General features: G+C 43.5%; 1 protein-coding gene across 1 annotated transcript in view; it reads right to left on the bottom strand.

Annotated features, from left to right (window-relative positions):
* Window positions 1-8,202: 8,202 nt before the first annotated feature.
* The window catches only part of FAM91A1 (family with sequence similarity 91 member A1), a 261,796-nt gene continuing 249,699 nt past the window's right edge, over window positions 8,203-20,299 (bottom strand). Inside the window, exons 23-24 of the mRNA XM_086966190.1 lie at window positions 13,506-13,575; window positions 8,203-10,173 (exon numbers count right to left, since the gene is read on the bottom strand). Of these exons, the coding sequence (XP_086822316.1) occupies window positions 9,979-10,173; window positions 13,506-13,575 (265 nt within the window). The 3' untranslated portion in view covers window positions 8,203-9,978. The remainder of the gene's footprint in view (window positions 10,174-13,505; window positions 13,576-20,299) is intronic.

Genomic DNA, 20,299 nt, shown 5'->3' with positions numbered 1-20,299 from the left:
CTAAGACAACTGGGTTGGCCCAGTGGCTCTCAGAGGGTTCAATGACTCACTATTTCAGCATATTGCTTAGTTCAGGTTTGATGCTTTCTTTGACATGATCAGACTGCCTGTACATTTTATTTTTGACAGGTAAACTGTCCCCCAGTGTCAACAGCATGTGGACACCCGTTGGTCTGACCAGGGGTCAAAGAATAGAGCTCATCATACTGATGTAGGACTCGCCTCCAATCAGTCTGCTGTTGGGCAGTGAGGACATCTGAAAAGACCACTCCTTCAGCTGACCCATATTTAGGGTTGCTTGTGAGGAGGTCAGGGAGAATTTCACTCTTTGCTTCATGATCCTTATCTGTGACCATCAAAATGGTCACTTCAGACCTGTCATGATAGGGTTTAAGGCAGGTGACATGGATGACCCTCTTGGGATTCCTTCAACTGCCAAGGTCCGCCGGATAGGCGACTTTCCCTTTACTCTCTAGGGTAGGGTCCACTCAATTTGTCATGAGGGCCCTAAGAGCCACAGGTTCCAAAACCCACAACTTTTGCCCTTGTTGGAACTTCACCAGGGCAGCCTTTTGGTCACACAATAGATTCTGGAGCTCTTGGCTGGCCTCAAGAAGAAACGAAGGCCAAGCACATAATGTTCTGTTTAGGCTCTTTGAGACGCCTTTCCCGTCCTTTCTTTGCAAGACACAATGCTCCCCTTACAGATTGACCAAACAGAAGTTCAAAGGGGGAAAACCTTACTCCCTTATGTGGCACTTCCCTGAAAGCAAAAAGAAGGAATGGCAGTAAGGCATCCCATCTCCTTCTGTATTTTTCAGGGAGGACACCAATTATACCATTCATTGTCTTGTTGATTCTCTCAACAAGGCCATTTGTTTGTGGGTGAGATGGGGTAGTGAACTTGTAAGTCACTCCACATTCTGCCCACAGGTGTTTCAGGTAACCATACATTAAGTTTGTACCTCTGTATGACACAACCTCCTTTGGAAACCCCACTGTGGTTAAGATACCAATGAGGGCCTTAGCTACTACAGGACCAGTAGTCATCATTTGTGGGAGAGCTTTAGTTTACCTCGTAGTGCGATCCACTACTACCAGTATAAATCTGTTTCCTGAGGCTGTTTGCGGGTCAAGGTGATTGACAATATCGATCCCTAACCTATCAAAGGGAAGCCCAACCACTGCAAGTGGAATGAAGGGGGCCATTAGGCCACCTGTCTTGCCACTGGCTTGACAGGTAGCACAGAAGTTACAAAACTCATTCACCTTCTGGGACATATCTGGCCAGTAGAAGTGGTTCACCAACCTACTCCAAGTTTTGGTCTGGCCAAGATGTCAAGCCAGGGGGATGTGATGGGCCAATGTGAGGAGAAACGCTCTAAACTGCTGAGCCACTACCACTCTTCTGGTGGTACCAGGTTTGGGGTATCTGGCCTCAGTGTAGAGGACCTCCCAGTAGGAGCAACTGACATCTCCCTTTTCTTGATCAGCAGCTTTCTGTCTCAGGCTTTCAAGAGTGGGACAGGTCCTCTGCCCTTGGCACAGATCTTCCCTAGAGGGTCCCCCTAGGCCCAAGAGCTCTGTCGTGTAAGGCACACGCTCCTGAGGCCCAGTTCCCTCTGGGGCCGACAGGCCTTCTCCCTGTGGAAAGGGGACCTGATCTGGAATATGTTTAGAAGTTGGTTTCCTAGTATTCTTGCCATTTCTCTTGGAAGGTTGGCCATTATCCAAGGCTCCAAGTCGTTTTGTTCATCCTGGAATAAACACTCTGCTCTGATTTTCACACACACACCCCTTCAGATATACCCAGCATTGCTGCATGGTTCTATCTTTCGACCTCCAGATCATTTCCTAGTAGACACTGTACAGACATTGCAGAAGATCCATCACTCTGTTGTGGCCAATAACCCCTCCCCATTCTAAAGATACCATTGCTAGGAGATGTACCTTAGCCTGATTATCTGCACTGAGGACAGTGTAGGTCTCACCAGACAGGTATTGTTCTGAGGACAGCAATTGATCAGCCACCATGGTGACAACAACACCATTGTTTCTCAGTTCTACAACTCTAACCCAATTAATATGTGGCTGCTGTTTACTGGGCTAGACAGCCAGGGCAACTACATCCACCCACCCCTCTGAGACTAGAGTTGTATCAGTGAGCTCGCCGACATGATCACGGCTCACCTGTGATCCCATCTGGAAACTTAACACTGTATTTACTGCTAGTGCTCTAGGGCCATTACTTTTGTTGGGTCAGCTAAGGTCTCCAGTTCGGTGTCCGAGAGTCTTACAATCATGACACCAAGCCTTCTTGGGATCCCGGTTTTTACCGTGGTACCCACCTTTATACCGTGCAGAGTTTCTGGGTCAACCCTCCTGAGCAGATTTTTGGTGGCCTTTAGAAGACTCTTTGTTTTTATCTTTTGCTTGATCACCATCTTTACCTTCTGTGGGCTTTTTGGACTCTTTCTTTTGGTCACCCCCACCAATAGTAGTTTTGGTAACCCTTGTTTCGACCATTTGATCTGCCTTCTTCCCCATCTCTTGAGGAGAAAGTGGACTGATGTAATTTCTCTTGATAACTATTACTTAACAGATACTCTTTCATCAATAAAATGTAAAGCCAATCATATACATGCACACTGTTCTGGTTCAACCAGCCACCTAGTGTTTTCACTGAAAAGTCTACAATATCTACCCAGGTCTGATTCTGGGTTATTCTCGTCTCCCTGATCCTGTATTCCTAAGTGGGGAGTACAAAGCCCTCAGTCCATCGTGAGGTCATAAGACTAAGCATTTGCCTCATTCAGTGTCAGGAAACTATCCCTACACTTTCCTGAGAATGCTCCCAAAGAAGAGAACTCCAATACTTCTTGTTCAGTTGTCTCAGTTTAAAGGCCCTCTCAAAGGCTGTAACCATTCGGCGATATCACCCTCAGAGTATTTTGGGGCAATCCCTTTGGGGATTTTAGGGTCAAAACATTCCTTCCTAGTTATAATTTTGCCGCCACCAGAGATGGCTCCTAGGCCAAGCTCAGATCTTTCCTTTTCTATAGTCAGGAGTTTGGCCTCTAATGTTTGGCCAGTTTCTGAAGATCTGCATCTTTAGTATCTATTTCTTCTGAGACACTACTATCAATGCTCTCAGTGGTATTGCTTTCAGTTTGATTGATGCTGGATTCATCATCTACTTCATCCACTTAAGCAACTACCTACCCTTCTCCAAGGGGGCTTCACCCTCAGCCAAGGTCCTAGCATTTTCTGCAAGCAACTTTTGCAGAAGTGCTTTTGTGGGTCTAGACACAACGGTAAGGTTCAATGCTTTGCAGAGTATCTGAAGTCTGTCCAACTTAAGATTCTGGGAGAGCCCCAGGTTGAGCTCCTGAGATGTACCTGCTGCATCCGTCATGGTTTTAATTTAGTTGGGAACTTTTCAGAAAAGTGACAAAAAAAATGCTACGTACTCTCTAAAAAGCGTAACTTACTCAAAATACTTAAAAAAAAAATCTAAACAGTTTTACTGGGTGACTTAACCAAGGCCCTTACAGCTATTTTCAAACAATTTAGAAAAAATGAAAATCAGAATTTTTTTTTTTACCTAAAGACAATTTTAGATTTGTTTATGCTGAATCACTTGTCAACAAAGTGGTACAGCAAATGTCAAGCCTTCTATTCAATCACTGCCACACCAATATAGGAAGCTGGCTCTTTATGTGTTATATAAAGAATCTGATCCAGGGGTACCCTTATGAGTGGACAAGGGCTTGCTATGCTTCGCGGCAACCTCATCTACAGACCACCAGGACCTCGGTCCCAGCCCGCAACCACCATTGCCGAACTCGTCGCACCCCACACCATCACCTCCACGGACTACATTCTACTCGGGGATCTGAACTTCCACCTAGACAACGTCAGCGACCCCGACTCCACCACTCTCCTCGACAACCTCGCCAATCTCGGACTGAAGCCGCTGGTCAATGCGCCCACTCACAGAGCGGGAAACACCCTCGACCCCATCTTTGCGGGAGGAACGAACATCCGCTTCAGCCACACCATCCTGCCCCTCTGGACCGATCACCACTGCGTTCACTTTACCTTTAACACCACCACCGCACCCAAGCCCGCCCCACGCCCATTAGACGGAACTGGAGCAAGGTCACAGAGGAGGACCTCAACACCACCCTCCTCCAACAACCCCCCACCGCCACGACCAACACCAAGGCCATAGAATTGCACCGCTGGATCTCCTGCTGCGCCGACATGCTCGCACCCCTCCGGGACCCCGCAAACAATGCCCCTGAAGGCCTCCTGGTTCACCACAGAACTACAGGAAGCCAGATGTGCCTGCAGACGTCTAGAGAAAACCAGGCAAAACCAGAAAACCACGGAAGCACAAAACAACTACAGGAGTGTGCTGAAGGAATTTCACTAGGGCATAAGAGACACCAAACGGACCTACATAAGAGATAAAGTCCAGACCAACTCGGTCAACTTCAAGCAGCTGTTCAACGTCATATAGCAATTTGTGAAACCCTCCAGTGAAGCCACGGACAACACACCCTCCCAGGAAATCTGCAAGAAGCTCAGCTCCTACTTCCATCTGAAGAGCAAGACCCTCTGCGATGATTTCAGCAACCCAACACCAGACAACACTACCTCCACCACTGCCGATAAGCCAACCACAGCGACCTGGGATCCGGCCACCGTCGATCTCATCACCGCGTCCATGAAGAAAACCCACTCAGGAGCCCCAACGGACCCCTGCCCACTGCACACATTCCACAGGGCCGCTGCCGCCATCACACCCGAACTAGGACGGACCATCAACTCCTCCTTCAGTTCCGGCATCTGCCCAGACGACTGGAAGCGGGCAGAGGTTAAACCCCTTCAAGAAACCTACTGCCGATCAAACAGATCTGAAAAACTACCGGACCATCTCTCTCCTCCCCTTTGTGGCCAAAGTCACGAAAGACTTGTAAACGCTCAGCTGACTGCCTTCATCAAAGAGAACTCCATCCTAGAGGCCTCCCAGTCTGGATTCCGCAGCAACCACAGCACCAAGACCATCCTACTCGCCGCCACAGATGACATCCGCAGGCTACTCGACCAGGGACACACTGCGGCCCTCATCCTACTGGACCTCTCCGCAGCCTTTGACAGTTTTGCAGCGCACGCTCTCAGCCAGACTTAACGACGCTGGGATACAAGAAACCGCCCTCAACTGGATCAAATCCTTCCTCTTCGGCAGAACCCAGAGGATCAGACTCCCCCCCCCCCCTTCCTCTTCAAAACCACAATAGCATCTGCAGAGTACCCCAAGGATCATTACTCAGCCCCACGCTCTTTAACATCTACATGGCCCCCCTCGCCTCCATCTTCAGACAGCATGGGCTCAGCATTGTATCTTATGCCGACGACACCCAGCTCATCCTCTCACTCATGGAGAATCCCGAAGACACCAGACTCCACTTCCAGGAAGGAATGAAGAACGTGGCAGCCTGGATGAAAGACAACTGCCTGAAGCTCAACTTGGAGAAGACTGAGGTACTCATCCTCGGACCCTGCACCCCAGCCTGGGACTACACTTGGTGGCCCCCCACCCTCAGAAATCCTCCCACCCTTACGGACCACGCACAAAATCTCAGCATCCTCGACTCCCCTCTTTCCATGAACCGACAAATCAACGCTGTCTCTTCTGTAAGAAATTCAAATGGATACCCCTTCAAATGGCAGAAGAACCATCACCCAAGCACTCATAATCAGCAGGTTGGACTACGGCAACGCCCTCTAAGCCGAAATTAATAGAACTCTTCTAAGCAAACTCCAAACCATCCAGAACGCCGCAGCCAGACTTGTCCTTGAAAGTCCGCTCCACAAACACATGACCCATCACCTACGAAGCCTCCACTGGCTCCCCGTCGAGAAGAGGGTCACTTCCAAACTATTTACACACGCCTAAAAAGCCCTCAACAACATCGGACCCAAATACCTCAACAAGAGACTCTCTTTTCATGTTCCCATGAGAAACCTCAGCTCCGCAGACCTCACCCTAGCAGAGGTACCCCACATCAGCAGAAACAGAACTGGTGGAACAGCCTTCTCCTACATCGCAGTCAAGGCCTAGAACGAGCTCCCCGTAAACATCAGACGCTCCCCGACCCTACACTCGTTCAGGAAGGACGTCAAGACCTGGCTCTTCGACTGACCCTGAGCAGCTTCCTCCCCCCCGAAGCACCTTGAGACCCTCACAAGTGAGTAACACGCTATAGAAACCCCCGATTGATTGATTGATTGAAGCAATCCCAAAGAGCTCTATGAGGGGGTAGTGTGGTCTAGCAGCTTTAGGCTTAACACAGAGGAGTGCAAGACATTTGCAAACACACACAACGCTTAATGAATGACAACATGTTTCAAGATATAAACATAGCAAGTATTTTTATATATGTTTAGGCAGCAGAGAAAAATCGTTCAGATAAGTATGTTTTTGAATATAAATTATTTTCACATTAAAAAGTGAGCACAGTGCAATTTTGGAGTTCTGCAATGTTGTCCTATGGAAGGAAGAACAAGTCCCACAAACAGGTATAGTACAGCCACCTAAAAGACCATTCTCCAGGAGTTAAGGTGAGTGTTTGGCAAGGTCCAAGGCAGCACCAGCAATACATCACCAGTGGCACGGGCGGCCGGTTGCAGGGAACAAAATAGCGTAGGAATCCCAATATGTTTCTATGGAGATCGGTCACTGTGAAAAGAGGCTGCAGGCTCTGGCTGGAAGGCCAGTCAAGGTAAACCAAACGTGGGGTTCAAGGCTTGTAATGCTTTGGGACACCTGGGGCCTTTTTCTCAAAGGCCCAGGGGTGATGGATGCAGAGGTGTCTTTAGGCGTCAGGTTTTCTTACTAAGAGCAGTTGCAGTCGAGGAGGCCTGCGTGTAGAGGCTGCACGTGATGCCAGGGAGTCCGCCTGGGGTAAATTCACGATGGACTCTAGCTCTGGAGGGCTGGGGGAATTTGCTGACAATGGTGGCCCACTTCAACTTGGGCAGCGGTGGCTACAGGTGTTGGGTTTTGGCAGTACCAGAGGCCTCAGGGTTGTTTCTTTTGGAGTTTCTGCAGGATGCAGGAACAGTTCTGCTGTTCTCCGATAGGTCTTGGTCTTTATTGAAGGCAGGGAGTCCTCCTAGGTTGTGGAGGCACACAAATGCTGGAAGAGTCGTCTTTGGCACAGGTTCGACAGAGAACGGCAGACAGGACAGCAGAGGTGGGGCCAAGTCAGGTGTTCTCTTCAGTCTTCTGCGGATGTTCATGTCCTCCTTCTTTATAGGTTATCAGGATCTGCTTCTCTGGCTCCAGAGACTCCGTTAAATACTGAATGCAGGGGTTTTATGGGAGTGTAGGGTAGTATTAAACGGGCTACCTTGGGGTCACTATGCCCCCTACATGACTACTTCCTGTAAGAAGTGGGCATAACACTGTCCCAGAACTCCTACCTATGCCACTACACAGAAGGCTAAGTCTGAAAAATAGTGTCCACCTCACAGTTGAAAACCTTAGGGGTCATACTTGCCTGAAGGTGGCACGCCTACCAGACAGGCTAATGCTCCCGCCTGTCCAGGTGCCAGGGGCACTGATTGCCAATTTCTACATTCTTTACCCCATTCGCATTTCCAGCCTCTATCTATACCCTTAAGGACTACACTGAAAATATTTTAACAGAAATTAAGCATTTGTCTTGCTTTTTAAATATGCTGAACAGGGAACAAATCTATGCACATTTAGCTACAGAAAGAGGTAGAAGAAACATACAAGTTAGGACTTTACTATTTAATAAGCACATTGTATAATTAAGAAAAATGCTGATAGAATTCTCTTTTCGATAGTCAGTTAATTTTTAAAGACTCTCAGAAATACAAAACGTCTAAAACTATATATTCTAGGGAATTTATTGTAAAAGGTAATCAATACTGGGAATGCGGCTTCATAAATGTTGTGTTCCTTTCCCAACAGGCGTTGGTCACAAAGCAAAACACGAGAAACTGATGCTTCCATGAAGATATTACCATAATTCCTCCGTCCGTGAATCCTGCTATTTTATTCACTATGATGGATGCAACGTGGAAAAAATGAAAATTAACCATTATTTTTAAATAACAGGACTCGTAATTAGTTAAGAACACTTTAAATAACTGAAATGAAAATCATTACAGCACTGCAGTTTAATAAAATTATAGATCTAAGTGTTTTGCATCTGCGGAATAAATTATTCAGACTACAAGTCAGCAAAATACAACAAGGAAGAGGCATAAGTGAGGCACAAAATAAAGCAGCAGCATTGGTCACATTTACGTACTAGTGATATTTACAAATTCACCAGCGACAAAACATCACATGAACATAAAAATATATTTGTAATTCAGAGGAACAACTTTCCAGACAATTTTACAACTGTGCATTTGATTATTTACATGTGTAAATGACTGAATATCATCCACCTGGCCGTCATTCGGTCTCATTTTTTTTAACTCAGTCATAAGTTAAAACAAACAACTCTCTGATCACTTGGTCACAACCCATAGTAAACTCGACAAAACATCCAGGAATAGTCCCATACAAATTAGTACCTTGTAGAGGGGTTTGGTCCATGAAGGCGCTGAAGCAAATCAAGGTTGGGACTGCAGTAATAATTATTGGACTGCACGGTAATTTAAGAACAAAAAATATTCTAAAAGTTGATATAGGAAATAACCATGGTGACTGTACACAGAGAGTATCCCCGATCTTACCACCTGCAACAGTCCAACTCTAAGCGAAATACTGTGACACAATCGGCAACAGTGCACTGCACTGGACCATACTTTGCGCTTGTGCCGTACTACATGTTGCAGGTTTATTATCGAATGTGCAAGAACGGAGAACAATTAAGTAAATAGTATTTTATGACACAGTGCACAATAAAGTTCTTGAATTGTAGGAAACGTGATAGAGCCAGAACTGATCAGCCGCAAGATTGAAATTCGATAACTTATCATTTTTGAAAAGCTGAGGCCTTCAAATGCAAGACGTTTTGTTACAATGATCTATACATTACCTATAAATACTTTATAGTAATAAGTATTATCCCACTTAAAACCACTCTTGCCACTGAAAATAGTATCAGGATCGCTCTGAAGCGGTTTCTGTCATAGGCAAATTCCGTATGATACACTTAATGTAACTTCAATTAAGGGGCTGTTCCTATCAGCATCTGTACAAAGTGCAAATGCATGTATTGCCATTACATGATGATATGGTTTTGTGCTACTAAGACAGAGCAATCTCTGGTGGAGAAAACATGAATTTCTTCAACAGCTACCAGTCTATCCATTTTAATCCAAAAGGGGTCCTGGGAAGAAAGGCGGCGGATTGGACAGCTGGCCTGCTAATGCAGGGATCCTTGATGGCTAGATTAGGTGTGCAATAATTACTGCTTTCAACAGAGGAAGCAAATATGGAAAATGGAAGTGTTTGCCAAATGCAGTACCATGGCCATGAATACAGCTATGGTGAAAGTGTATTTTGATGATGGCCATCAAGGAAAGTACCTACAATCCATGTTTTAAAGTGTTCATTAATACAGTATAAACAATTTGCAATGGATGCTCTGAAAAAGATTTCCAGATGATTAGAAAACATCAATAATGTGATAAGTTCAGCCACTCTGGAACCGACAAAAGGCATCCACAGATGATATGAGAAAGAGTGCTTCACTGCCTGTGACCACATTAGTGCCAACATCAGAAAGATATTCTGGGAACAGACACTAACTATATTACACATATCTTAGACAGTAATGCGCACCTTCCCACAACTGCGTCACTAAATATATTACCATCCCTTTAGCATGTGTCGTACTGCAAAACATCACAGTTAGTGGTTGCCAATACACTGCATTAGAAATCAGAAATGGCAAATTAAGTCTTAAATCCTAGGCAACACTATTTTGTCTGCTCTTTAGGTATGCTTGTGATAAGAACAGAAGAAGGAGATCGTCCATGCCATTCAGAAAGGCTTCCATCCCTGAACATCAAGCTCCTTGCAGGAAGTGGTACGCCCATGTCAGGCGATGTAGGCTGTGTGAGAAGATTTGCAGTACTGGCATCAGAGAGGAGGTCCAGTGTGGAAACACCTTCCTGTAAATGGAAAACAAATTACTATTTGAATAAATATGCACTCACACATCGGATGGATACACTGTATTGCTATAGGGGGCAGTAGAACACAAACTCAATGTTTTTGTACATTGTTTTTGTTAAATACTATCACTGATAATTTACTCAAATACATTCTCTCATTGATGAAATATGATGGGCGATTTCAGTGCTTAAAGATTTGATTTATTTGTGCCATTTCTTTTGGTAAACACATTTAAACCTAGGACAGAACAGGAGATGTTTTCATATATAATTTTGAAGAGCAGTTTAAGAGATTTATAATTAACCTGATGCCAAACAGGAAGCTTTGCAGGATTGACCTTATGTAACAAGTTTAGGGAGGTCTCGCACATCAGCATTTTGTGATAGTTGCAATCCTTGCAACAGAACAATCTACACTGCCTCCTTGAATAGTTAGGGCACAATAACTGCGAGACGTATTTTATGTTTAATACCCTCTACCACAAAGGGAAAGCATGTAATTAAGATTTCAGCTGAGTGATCATTATATAGGGAGCCATCTGAGGATTGAAGAGTATAAGAAAAACACAGGAGATTGGTTGCAATAAAATGGTGCCATTATTCTGGATAAAAGATAACAATTTGACAAGGTTCAAAAGAAACAGTATTTCCGGGGCCTACATTTCAGACAAGAATGTAAAACATCTGACACAATAATGGATTCAAAAATGCCACAAGTGAAAAACAATTCCTTAGCATTTTTCATGTGCCTACGGATTTGCAAAGAACAGAAGGCTCTGGTTAAATCTCTCATACACGAGGTTAAACACAAGCCTGGAAGGAAGTCTCAATTTGAAATGCTCATGCTGGACAGGCAATTGTAGATCATTTCTCAAACAGGAGGCTTCTTTAAAAATGCGTTTTATTAATTACATCCTTTAAAAACCTTGTATTTATTTATTTATGTGCTCTACTGTGACACCAAGAGGCCCTGAGAAAGGGCCATGCTTGCCCTGAAACAAATGCATTAGCGGGGAAAATAGAGAAAATGAAGTTGATTTTTTGCTGCTTGTTTTTAAAGTCTGCAAATAAAAAGATGTCTGTGTTTCGCCTCATGTGAGGGGTTACCAATACCCACTGCTATACAGCTGCAGATGTGATTTCACTTTCTGTGTTAACTCATTGGAAAGATTGGGGTATTGGTTCTGGAGATTTCTTTTCAGCCAAGAAGGACTCCCAGAAGCATACAGCGAAATGGACGAAACTAGGCTGAATAGATCCAAGGCTAAGAACTGTTTCAGAATTCTATTAAGACATTAATTTGGAGAAAATGTTATATGTAAAAAAGTCCAGAGCTTCTCTAACAACCAAACCATTGGATCTTAAACAATCAGTTGAAATGTTTTTGTTTTCCAAAATTCTCAATGGCTTTACTGTGAAAAGGAAGATTTGCAAATGCTGAAGTGCTCAGATGATTTGATCAGTAATATATTTCATATGAAGTGACCCCAGGTAGGGTCACCATCTTTCCCAGAGAACAAATACAACTGTCTATTCATGTTTTAAGTTCCTGGAAAGGCCTGGGTATTATTAGTAATTTGAACTTTATATGAAGTTGTCTGTATTAATATTTAACATGGCCTTTCTGTCTTTATTTCAGGGGGCATAAAAGCAGCTGTGGAACATATTTAAAGTTTTTCTTCCTATATTTACTGTTTAAAGTATGTAATGATAAAGGAATAAATACTAGCTTTAGATGATTTTTCAAATGTTTGTTCCGGAAGGGACAATAGGATACCAGCCATTCTGGTATAAAACCAGACAAGGGGGCAACTCTAGGCCCAAGGTGGGTTGTCATACATGCCTGTATTTTAGTAATCGGGGTCCACCAACCTCAGGTCAGAATGCATAAATTTAAAATCGGAAGCAAGATCTCCTAGAGTGACCGGAAGGCATGCTTGTGAGATCGGTTTGATCCGACTGAAAGCATGTCAATTTTTGGTTCCAAAATACAACCAATTGTCTTATGTCAAGGTTTCAAACATTCCGCTATTGTGTCCATCATTTTTCCAAAAATGTTTTTATGTTTCTTACATCTGCAACAGGGTGTCAAATTGTTGGCTTTTCTTAACTTTCATCTACATTCTAGGCATAACTGTATTATGTCTGTAGAAATGTACATGTTGGTTATCTCTAGAAATAAAATATCTAAGCAGCATATTTAGTTTTTTTGCAGTAGAGAGAACACTGGAATAATCATTCAATCTCAAGTATTTGAGAAATAACTACACCATCCACTTGCAGACGAAACTCGCAACAATGTGCACCACTTGGAGGTCTTAACTGCATTCGGTTTTTTTAAAAGAATTTTCTTGGTGGAACTAAAGACATCATACATGGTTTTTCATTCTTAAGGTGTATTTTAGCTTCCTACATTCATGTACCTCAAATCAAACTCTAGCCACTATTGGCTATATATGTTTTTAAAGCAATAACTAACATACATATGACTGCTATTTTAGAATATTGTAAATAGAGGGGTTCGACCCATGTGGTCAGTGGGACCTGGGTAATGGGTTAAGATATATGAAGGGGTCCCTGACCAAACACACAACAAATACTTAATTTTCACCTAATTATTTGGATATTTCCTTTGCACTCCTTCCCCTTCCCCTGTGGGCGCACTTGAATTTTGTGTACTATACTAGCGAATGCATAACCAATGTATGGTTTTTGTCTTTGGTGCAGTGATAATAAAAACACTGTTCACCAGTATTTTTGTGTTGATTCTATCCAAATAATTAGGTGAAAATTAAGTATTTGTTGCTATTTTAGAATGGCACATAAACGTTTTTACACCCTCTACATAGCAGTAACACTAAGGCACATAATAAGAATACATTGTAAACTACTCAGCGAAACAATGCCAATTTATAGTTAGATTTAAACAATGTTTTATAAATTGGTATACCTCTTTACTTTAACAGCCGAGTTACCTTAGTCCAAGTTACAGTTACATTATTGAACAAAAGAGTTTACACTCCTTTTTGTTTTCACAAAACTGTGAAATTACTTCCAAAAGAAAATATAATGCAAACGCAGGGTCATGTAACAGTATTTAATAAAATAATGTATACTCTTCTTAGTGGTTACATTTTCCTTTTTTATTCCCATAATTAACAGCTTGTTTTAAAATGTTAAAGTATAATGCAGCAATGTGTACCATTAAACTACGTAAAGCTATGGAGTAAATTATCACTTTTGCTCTTGCAATTACATAAAATAGTTTAAACTTACAAAGGAAATCACAAATTAAGTACAAAAGTATTTAGAATTTAAAAATAGGGTACCTGGAATGACTGAACGAAGTTAAGGACCTGTAGAGAAAGTTTTCTACTGGAATGTAAAAGATTCTGAAGGCTGTAACAACAAACAAAGTCATAAATAACAACACTAAAATCACAATTCACGTCTCTAAATAGCAATTCATACTTAACCCTAAAAACAGCTACTGCACAAATACAGTGGATAATTCTGCAAGCATAACTGTGCACTAAAAGCAGGGAACTAGGGATTCTGACATCCTTTCCAGGTGTACTCTAGGAAACCTTTGAAAAAAAATCCTTGAAATCTGTAAATCTGCAGCAGGTAAAGTTGTAAACCTGCAAGTTCTGGTTTATGAATTTGTTTGCGACTCAGGCTCTTTGTATTTCAATCACACTCCTGCATATGCACTAATGAAGCATGGAAATTGAATTTGAATTTAAAACATTTGTAGAGCGCAACGTTCACCGTACGGTTTCTTGGCGCTAGTGGAGGGTCCAGCAACTGAGGGCGAAGTGAACCTATCGCAGGGCAAAGAGGGGCCCAGTTACACGGAGAAAGCCTGTTTGAACTGGAACGTTTTTAGGTCTTTGCAGAAATAGACATATTGAGTGGCAGAACGAAGGTGGTCGGGGAGAGAGTTCCAGAATGTGGGAGCCAAGGTAGAGAAATTGGCTCCACCCCACTTTTTACGTTTGAAACGTGGGATTTGCAGGAGAGACTTGGATGAGGAGCGAAGCTCTCTGATCGGGACATATTCATTTATCAGAGAGGAAATGAAGGCGGGGGCAGTGCCCTGGCGGGCCTGAAAAACCATACAGCCGGTTTTAAAGAGGGAGCGTTCCTTGACAGGAAGCCAGTGGAGCTCCTTGAGGAGGGGTGTGGAGTGGTGGAAGCGTGGGAGACCATAGACCAACCGGGCCGCCTGGTTCTGGACCATCTGGAGCCTCCGCAGGCTGTATGCCGGGATGCCGTTGTACAGGGCATTGGCATAATCCAGCCGCGAGATCACCAGCGCGGCCATGATCAACATAAGTGCCTGGGGGGAAAAGAAACGGGAGACAGTGCGGGTAGTTCGGAGGGTGAGGAAACAGGAGGAGACTACAGAGCTAATTTGTGAGTGGAGGGTGAGTTGGTTGTTCATTTTGACACCCAGTGTTTTAACTGTAGTTGAAGGAGTGGGGGAGGGACCAAAAGAAGAGGGCCAGAAGAGAGAGTTCCAGGGACTAGAAGAACCACCGGTGAGAACCAACTCGGTTTTATCCGGGTTCAACTTGAGATGGTTGTAGTTCATCCAGTCCCTGATGAAAATCATAATAGACTGGAAATTTGAGGCAGAAAGGGGAGAAGAGGAAAGGTCAAAGATGAGCTGGAGGTCATCCGCATAGTTGTACACGGTGACCTCCAGCTGCTGTAGTGCGAAGATAAGAGGAAAGATGTAAAGGTTGAACAGTAAGGGGGAAAGAGAGGAACCCTGGGGAACACCACAGGTGACTTGAAGTGAGGTGGTCGTGAAGTCTCCCAGCCGAACCGCCTGGGTGCGGTCCCTCAGGAAGGAGGATAGCCAGACCAGGGCTGATCCCTCGATTCCAGCCGCCTTGACACGGGACAGTAGGATGGTGTGGTCCACCGTGTCAAAGGCGGCGGAGAGGTCGAGGAGCACCAGCGCCTGGTGTTTGTTGTGATCCATACCCTTCCTGAGGTTGTCTAGGACCGACACCACGACTGATTCGGTGGAGTGCTTGGGGCGGAAGCCGGCCTGGCGGGAAGCCAGACCCCCATTTGCTTCTACATGGGCGCTGAGTACCGAGGTGACATGGCGCTCAAGCACCTTGCCTAAATAGGGCAGCAGGGAAATGGGGCGGTAGTTGGCTGAGATGGATGGGTCAGCGCCAGGCTTCTTTAAAATGGGCACTATGGTGGCTGATTTGAGCGCAGGGATCACCACTCCCTGCGTAAGGGAACTATTGAGGAAAGTAATGGGGGGTTCGGGACAGGAGGAGTAAATCTGTTGCAGGATTCGTGCCGGGCAGATGTCTGCCGGAGAACCCGATTTTACTTTGGGGAGAATACTTCCTCAGTAAGGGGGGGAATGGAAGTGAGATGACATTGAACAGTGGGAGGGGAAGGATCAACAAAGGCAGACGAGGGGAGGGGTATGTTGGCCTTGATGGTTACGATCTTGTCCAGGAAGTAGGTGTTTAATTGGTCACACAGGGGCTGGGATGGAGGGATTTGGGGTGAGGCTCGGTCGGAAAAGGCTAGGTCGTTCACTATACCGAAAATCTCCCTAGGTTTATTTTCGGCAGTCGTTATTTATTTATAAATTAGCATAGTTTGAACTATTCACTCAACAGACAGTCATTTTGTGGCAAAAGCACTGTGTCTCAAGGGTTGATTCCAGTAATATGATTTGGCCAGCTTCCTTAAACAGACATTGCTATCCTTAAGAAAGGTATACATTCATCAGGTCAGAACAAGTGTTCGGTGGCATCTCCTCTTAGTGTATTTGGAGATCGCGCTGAAGGCTGCAAATCTTATTAGATGACTATCATTTATTTCACAGCTCTTTGGTTTGGAAACCTATAATATACCAAAGGGTAAGAGGTGTGGCGGTACACTTCATTGAGACGTTCCTTCACTAAAGGTTCTACGCATTAGCACAGTTATCTTCCTGATATGACACTGTATATTTGCACTGATAAATAATCTGGTAGTTATGCATTTTGGAAAACAACTTAAACTATAACATCGTTTTATAGCTTGATAACTGGAGGTTTTTATTGTAACCCAGAATTCCTTTCTGTTCTCCTCAGGCCATCTGAAGAGTTGCATTACTGTACTGTGTTACTGTGATAGCAGAACCATATGTACCACATTCACGCTTGCAGAAAACAAAGGAAAACAAATCAAGCAGTTGTTGCTCATTGTTGGTCATCATGCACACACGTTATAGCAAGGAAAATGTGTTGGTTCTTAAAATCATTACACTATACAGAGAGAAAACAAACTCCACATTTATACGGAACACCAAATATCAAATTACATTCCCATAATGAAAACAGTATCTATTAATCAGCAAATAGGGGCTGTCCAATGAAAAGAGCTAAAACCATGTTAATTATTTCTATGTAACTCTTACACTAACTAGAATCTGACTTGAGAGTGATTCATAGGATTAAAAACGTCACCATTACCTAGGCTTAAACTGTTGTGAAAACAATATTCACACTATTTTCACAAAATAATCACTAAAAATACTAATAGATGGCAAAAAAATGACAAGCAAAGACTTTTCGTTAAAACCTTCCATACAGGTTATTATCTAGGAAGACCCACCTACCCAACATGATTTTATGGGGAAGCACCCCTACTGATTAGTCCTTTAAAATAATTAGCAATATATTCACAAATTGTGTTCAGCCTTTGACAAGCTGCCAAGTTGTTCCTGTTGCACAAAATAGTGTGGCTTTATTACAAGTCTAGTGCTGCGGCAACAAATGAACGACAGCATGCTGAATAAATCAAACATTCTCCATCAGCCAAGAGATCTGGGTTAAATCATCCATTGATCTTATGCTCACTACGCCACCCTAGTTTTGATCCAGCCATTTGCAAATCCGTCTTGACCCTGGCTCTCATGGGAACAGTCCATCCCAAACTGCCAAGCCAGGTCCACCCTGGAACAGAAACAAGCATCTTGGGACCAGTTTCGGGGTATTTCACCCCTCACCAGCCAGTGGCACAGCGAGCAAGAGACCTAAGTCTGGGCATACCCATACCACTGAGGGTGAAAAGTGATGCGGCAACAAATGATGGATGGAATGCTGAATAAATCAAAAATCTTTCCCCAGTCAAGAGATCTGGGTTTAATCCATTGTTCTCATGCTCAAAACGCCACCCCAGTTTGGACCCAGCCATATGTAAATCAGTCCTCGACTCTGCTCCTCATTGGAACAGTCCAGACCAAACTGCCAAGCATGGTCCTCCCTGGAACTGAAGCAAGCATCCTGGGACCGGTTTCGGGGAATATTACCCCTCACCAGCCAGGCTAGCTTGAATCCATAGATTGCAAGTCTAGGTTACTAGTTTGCGATAAATTGGCTTCAGTAATCTTGTGTGTTCCCATTTTAATTAAGGGCATCCACAAAATAAATTGTATTGTATTGTAATTGCATTTATATAGCACTTACTACCCCTGACGAGGCGTCAAAGCGCGTTTTAGGCGAGTAGCACGCTACTCCGGAAGCCATAAAGGATTACTGTTGAATTAGGATAGTGAAATATGAAAGTCATTTGAGTGGTGGATAGGTTAGTTAGTTATTTGGATTCAGAAGGAGAGCGGAGGGATAGAAGAGGGAAAAAGGTTTGCATTTATTTATGGCTTGTTACCCCTGATGGAGTGTTGAAGTTCATTTTTGGCGAGTAGCTTGCTACTCTGGAACCCATAAAGGATTAGTGTGAATTAGTATAGTGAAATATGAAAGTAATTCGAGTTGTGGGTATTAGTCAGTTATTTGGATTGAGAAGGATAGAGGATGGATAAAAGAGTGAAAAAAGGTTTGCATATATATAGCGCTCGTTACTCCTGATGAGGTGTTTAATTGCTTTTTTGGCGAGAAGCACGCTACTCCGGAACTCTTAAAGGATTAGTGTTGAATTAGTATAGTGAAATATGAATCTAATTTGAGTGGTGGGTATTAGTCAGTTATTTGGACTGAGAATGGTAGCAGAGGGATAGGAGAGGGAAAAAAGGTTTGCATTTATATAGTGCTTGCTACCCCTGATGAGGTGCTGAAGTGCTTTTTCGATGAGCAGCACGCTACTCTGGGACCCATAAAGGATTACACTTTCACACCACAGAAACAGTAGCAACAGATACATTTTATTTTCTTCAACTACCTAGATCTACTATCCGATACTGAAATAGAAGTAAAACAGAACCTTGGGAGTAAATGGTGTAAACTTTGTTTAGACAGATCCCTTAAGTAAAAGAGCATTAGAGGTCTCCAGTGTAAAGTATGCTCATTCATTTTTCATTTATCCAATTCTGCCTAATATCAAAGTTCTTTAGTTTTTGAGTTAATTACACTTTTAAAATGTGCAAATGAAGATGAATTGTCCCAACATGAATTAATATGTAATTGTTCAATAATGAATTTGCCCAAGGGAGTATTGCTCATATTTACTATAAATTCTGTTTGTAACATAAATTTTAATGTGCCTTGGCTGGGTTTACAAAACAGATAGCAGTAGTTTACCTAGAGTACATTTCACACTAATCAATCCAAATTCCAACCTCAACTGTCTCAGCGGATAGGTCCTGGAGACAAAAATAAATAAATAAACAAGACAATTAGCCCTGTAGAGCTACCAAGTATCATGCTCATTTTATCTCCAGAGATCAGCAAACTATACAAGTGCAGGCATAAACTAGACTTTAAGGATGTAAAATAGGTGAATATCCGAATGGCTCTGTAAATTCGAATATAATTTCCTAAGCAAATACTGCAAAAAAGGTAGTGTTTAATTTCATTAATTAAACTGGGTTTTTGGCCCAGGTCTCCCGTCTTGCCACGGACCTAAGTAAGTAAGTAAGTAAGTAAAGGGCTTTTAAAGCACACTAATGCTGAGATGTCTTGGGGCTGGAGGAAGCAAGAAGAGCAAAGGGTGAGAGTCTGGTAACGCTTGAAAGCTATGCGGAGGGAAAGAGCCAGGTTTTGGCCTGTTTCCTGAACTGGGACCTAAATGGAATTAACCTGATGTCGAGGGGAAGTTCGTTCCAGAGCCTGGATGCCATGAAATAAATGTATCTGCCTCCCCATCTGGTTTTGTTTACTCTATGAACATGGGCCAAAGCTTTTTTGGCCTATCTAAGCTTCGACGGGGGTGTGCCATTGAAATAGTTTTTGATTATCAGTAGGCCCACCCCCATATAGGGCTTTGTGAAGCAGGCAGAGTGTTTTGAACTCTGCTCTCTGTTTGACGGGAAGCCAATGTAGGTGTTCTAATGGCACCAGAATTTGACCATATTTAGGAATGTTTAGCAAAGTGTGTGCCGCTGCATTGTGTAAAGATTGAAGTTCCGACATCTGGCGTTTGTAAATGCCTAGGTACAGGGCATTACAATAGTCTATGCTGGAGAGAACAAGGGCCACCACAACTGTTTCCTCAGGTCTGCAGGTAAAAATGACAAGATTCCACACAGCACCTATAAAAGAAAATAGCAATCAGTGGAAACTGGTTAATCTGAGCTGAGAAATTAAGCTGGGAGTCACACAAGAAACCAATGTTTCTCACTTTGGTGGCCGGGGTTGGACAGGGTCCCGCTGCTGCTGGCCACCAAGCTTGGGACCAGATAGGGGGGCTCTTCCCAAATTCCATGACCTCGGTCTTGTTGGTATTCAATTTGAGGTAATTCTTATGCATCCATTTCATTATGTGGCTTAAACAACTATGAAATCTGTCTGCCAACGAATTGGTCATCGTTGAAATGGAGATAATAATTTGGGTGTTATCCGCGTACGATACAAGTGTGAAGCCATGGTCCCCAATGAGCTTGGCTAGCAGGGTAACATATATGTTGAACAGAGTAGGAAAAAGGGCGGACCCTTGTGGGACTCCCCCAGGAAGATAGAAATTTCCTGATTCTAGTGTGTCCGAGCACACCCTCTATTCTCTAGCTGAGAGAAAGGAGGTAAGGAGGGTGAGTGCAGAGTCCCAACTTAATTGATCTAGACTTGCCTCCACCCACATCCAGCAAAAAGAAACATTTGTTATACTGGAACTTATTATTTTATTTTTGTTCACAGTAACTACC

The sequence above is a fragment of the Lissotriton vulgaris genome, chromosome 4_1, assembly GCF_964263255.1.
Source record: "Lissotriton vulgaris chromosome 4_1, aLisVul1.2, whole genome shotgun sequence".
NCBI lineage: Eukaryota > Metazoa > Chordata > Amphibia > Caudata > Salamandridae > Lissotriton > Lissotriton vulgaris.
This window is presented reverse-complemented; position numbering and strand designations above follow the sequence as displayed.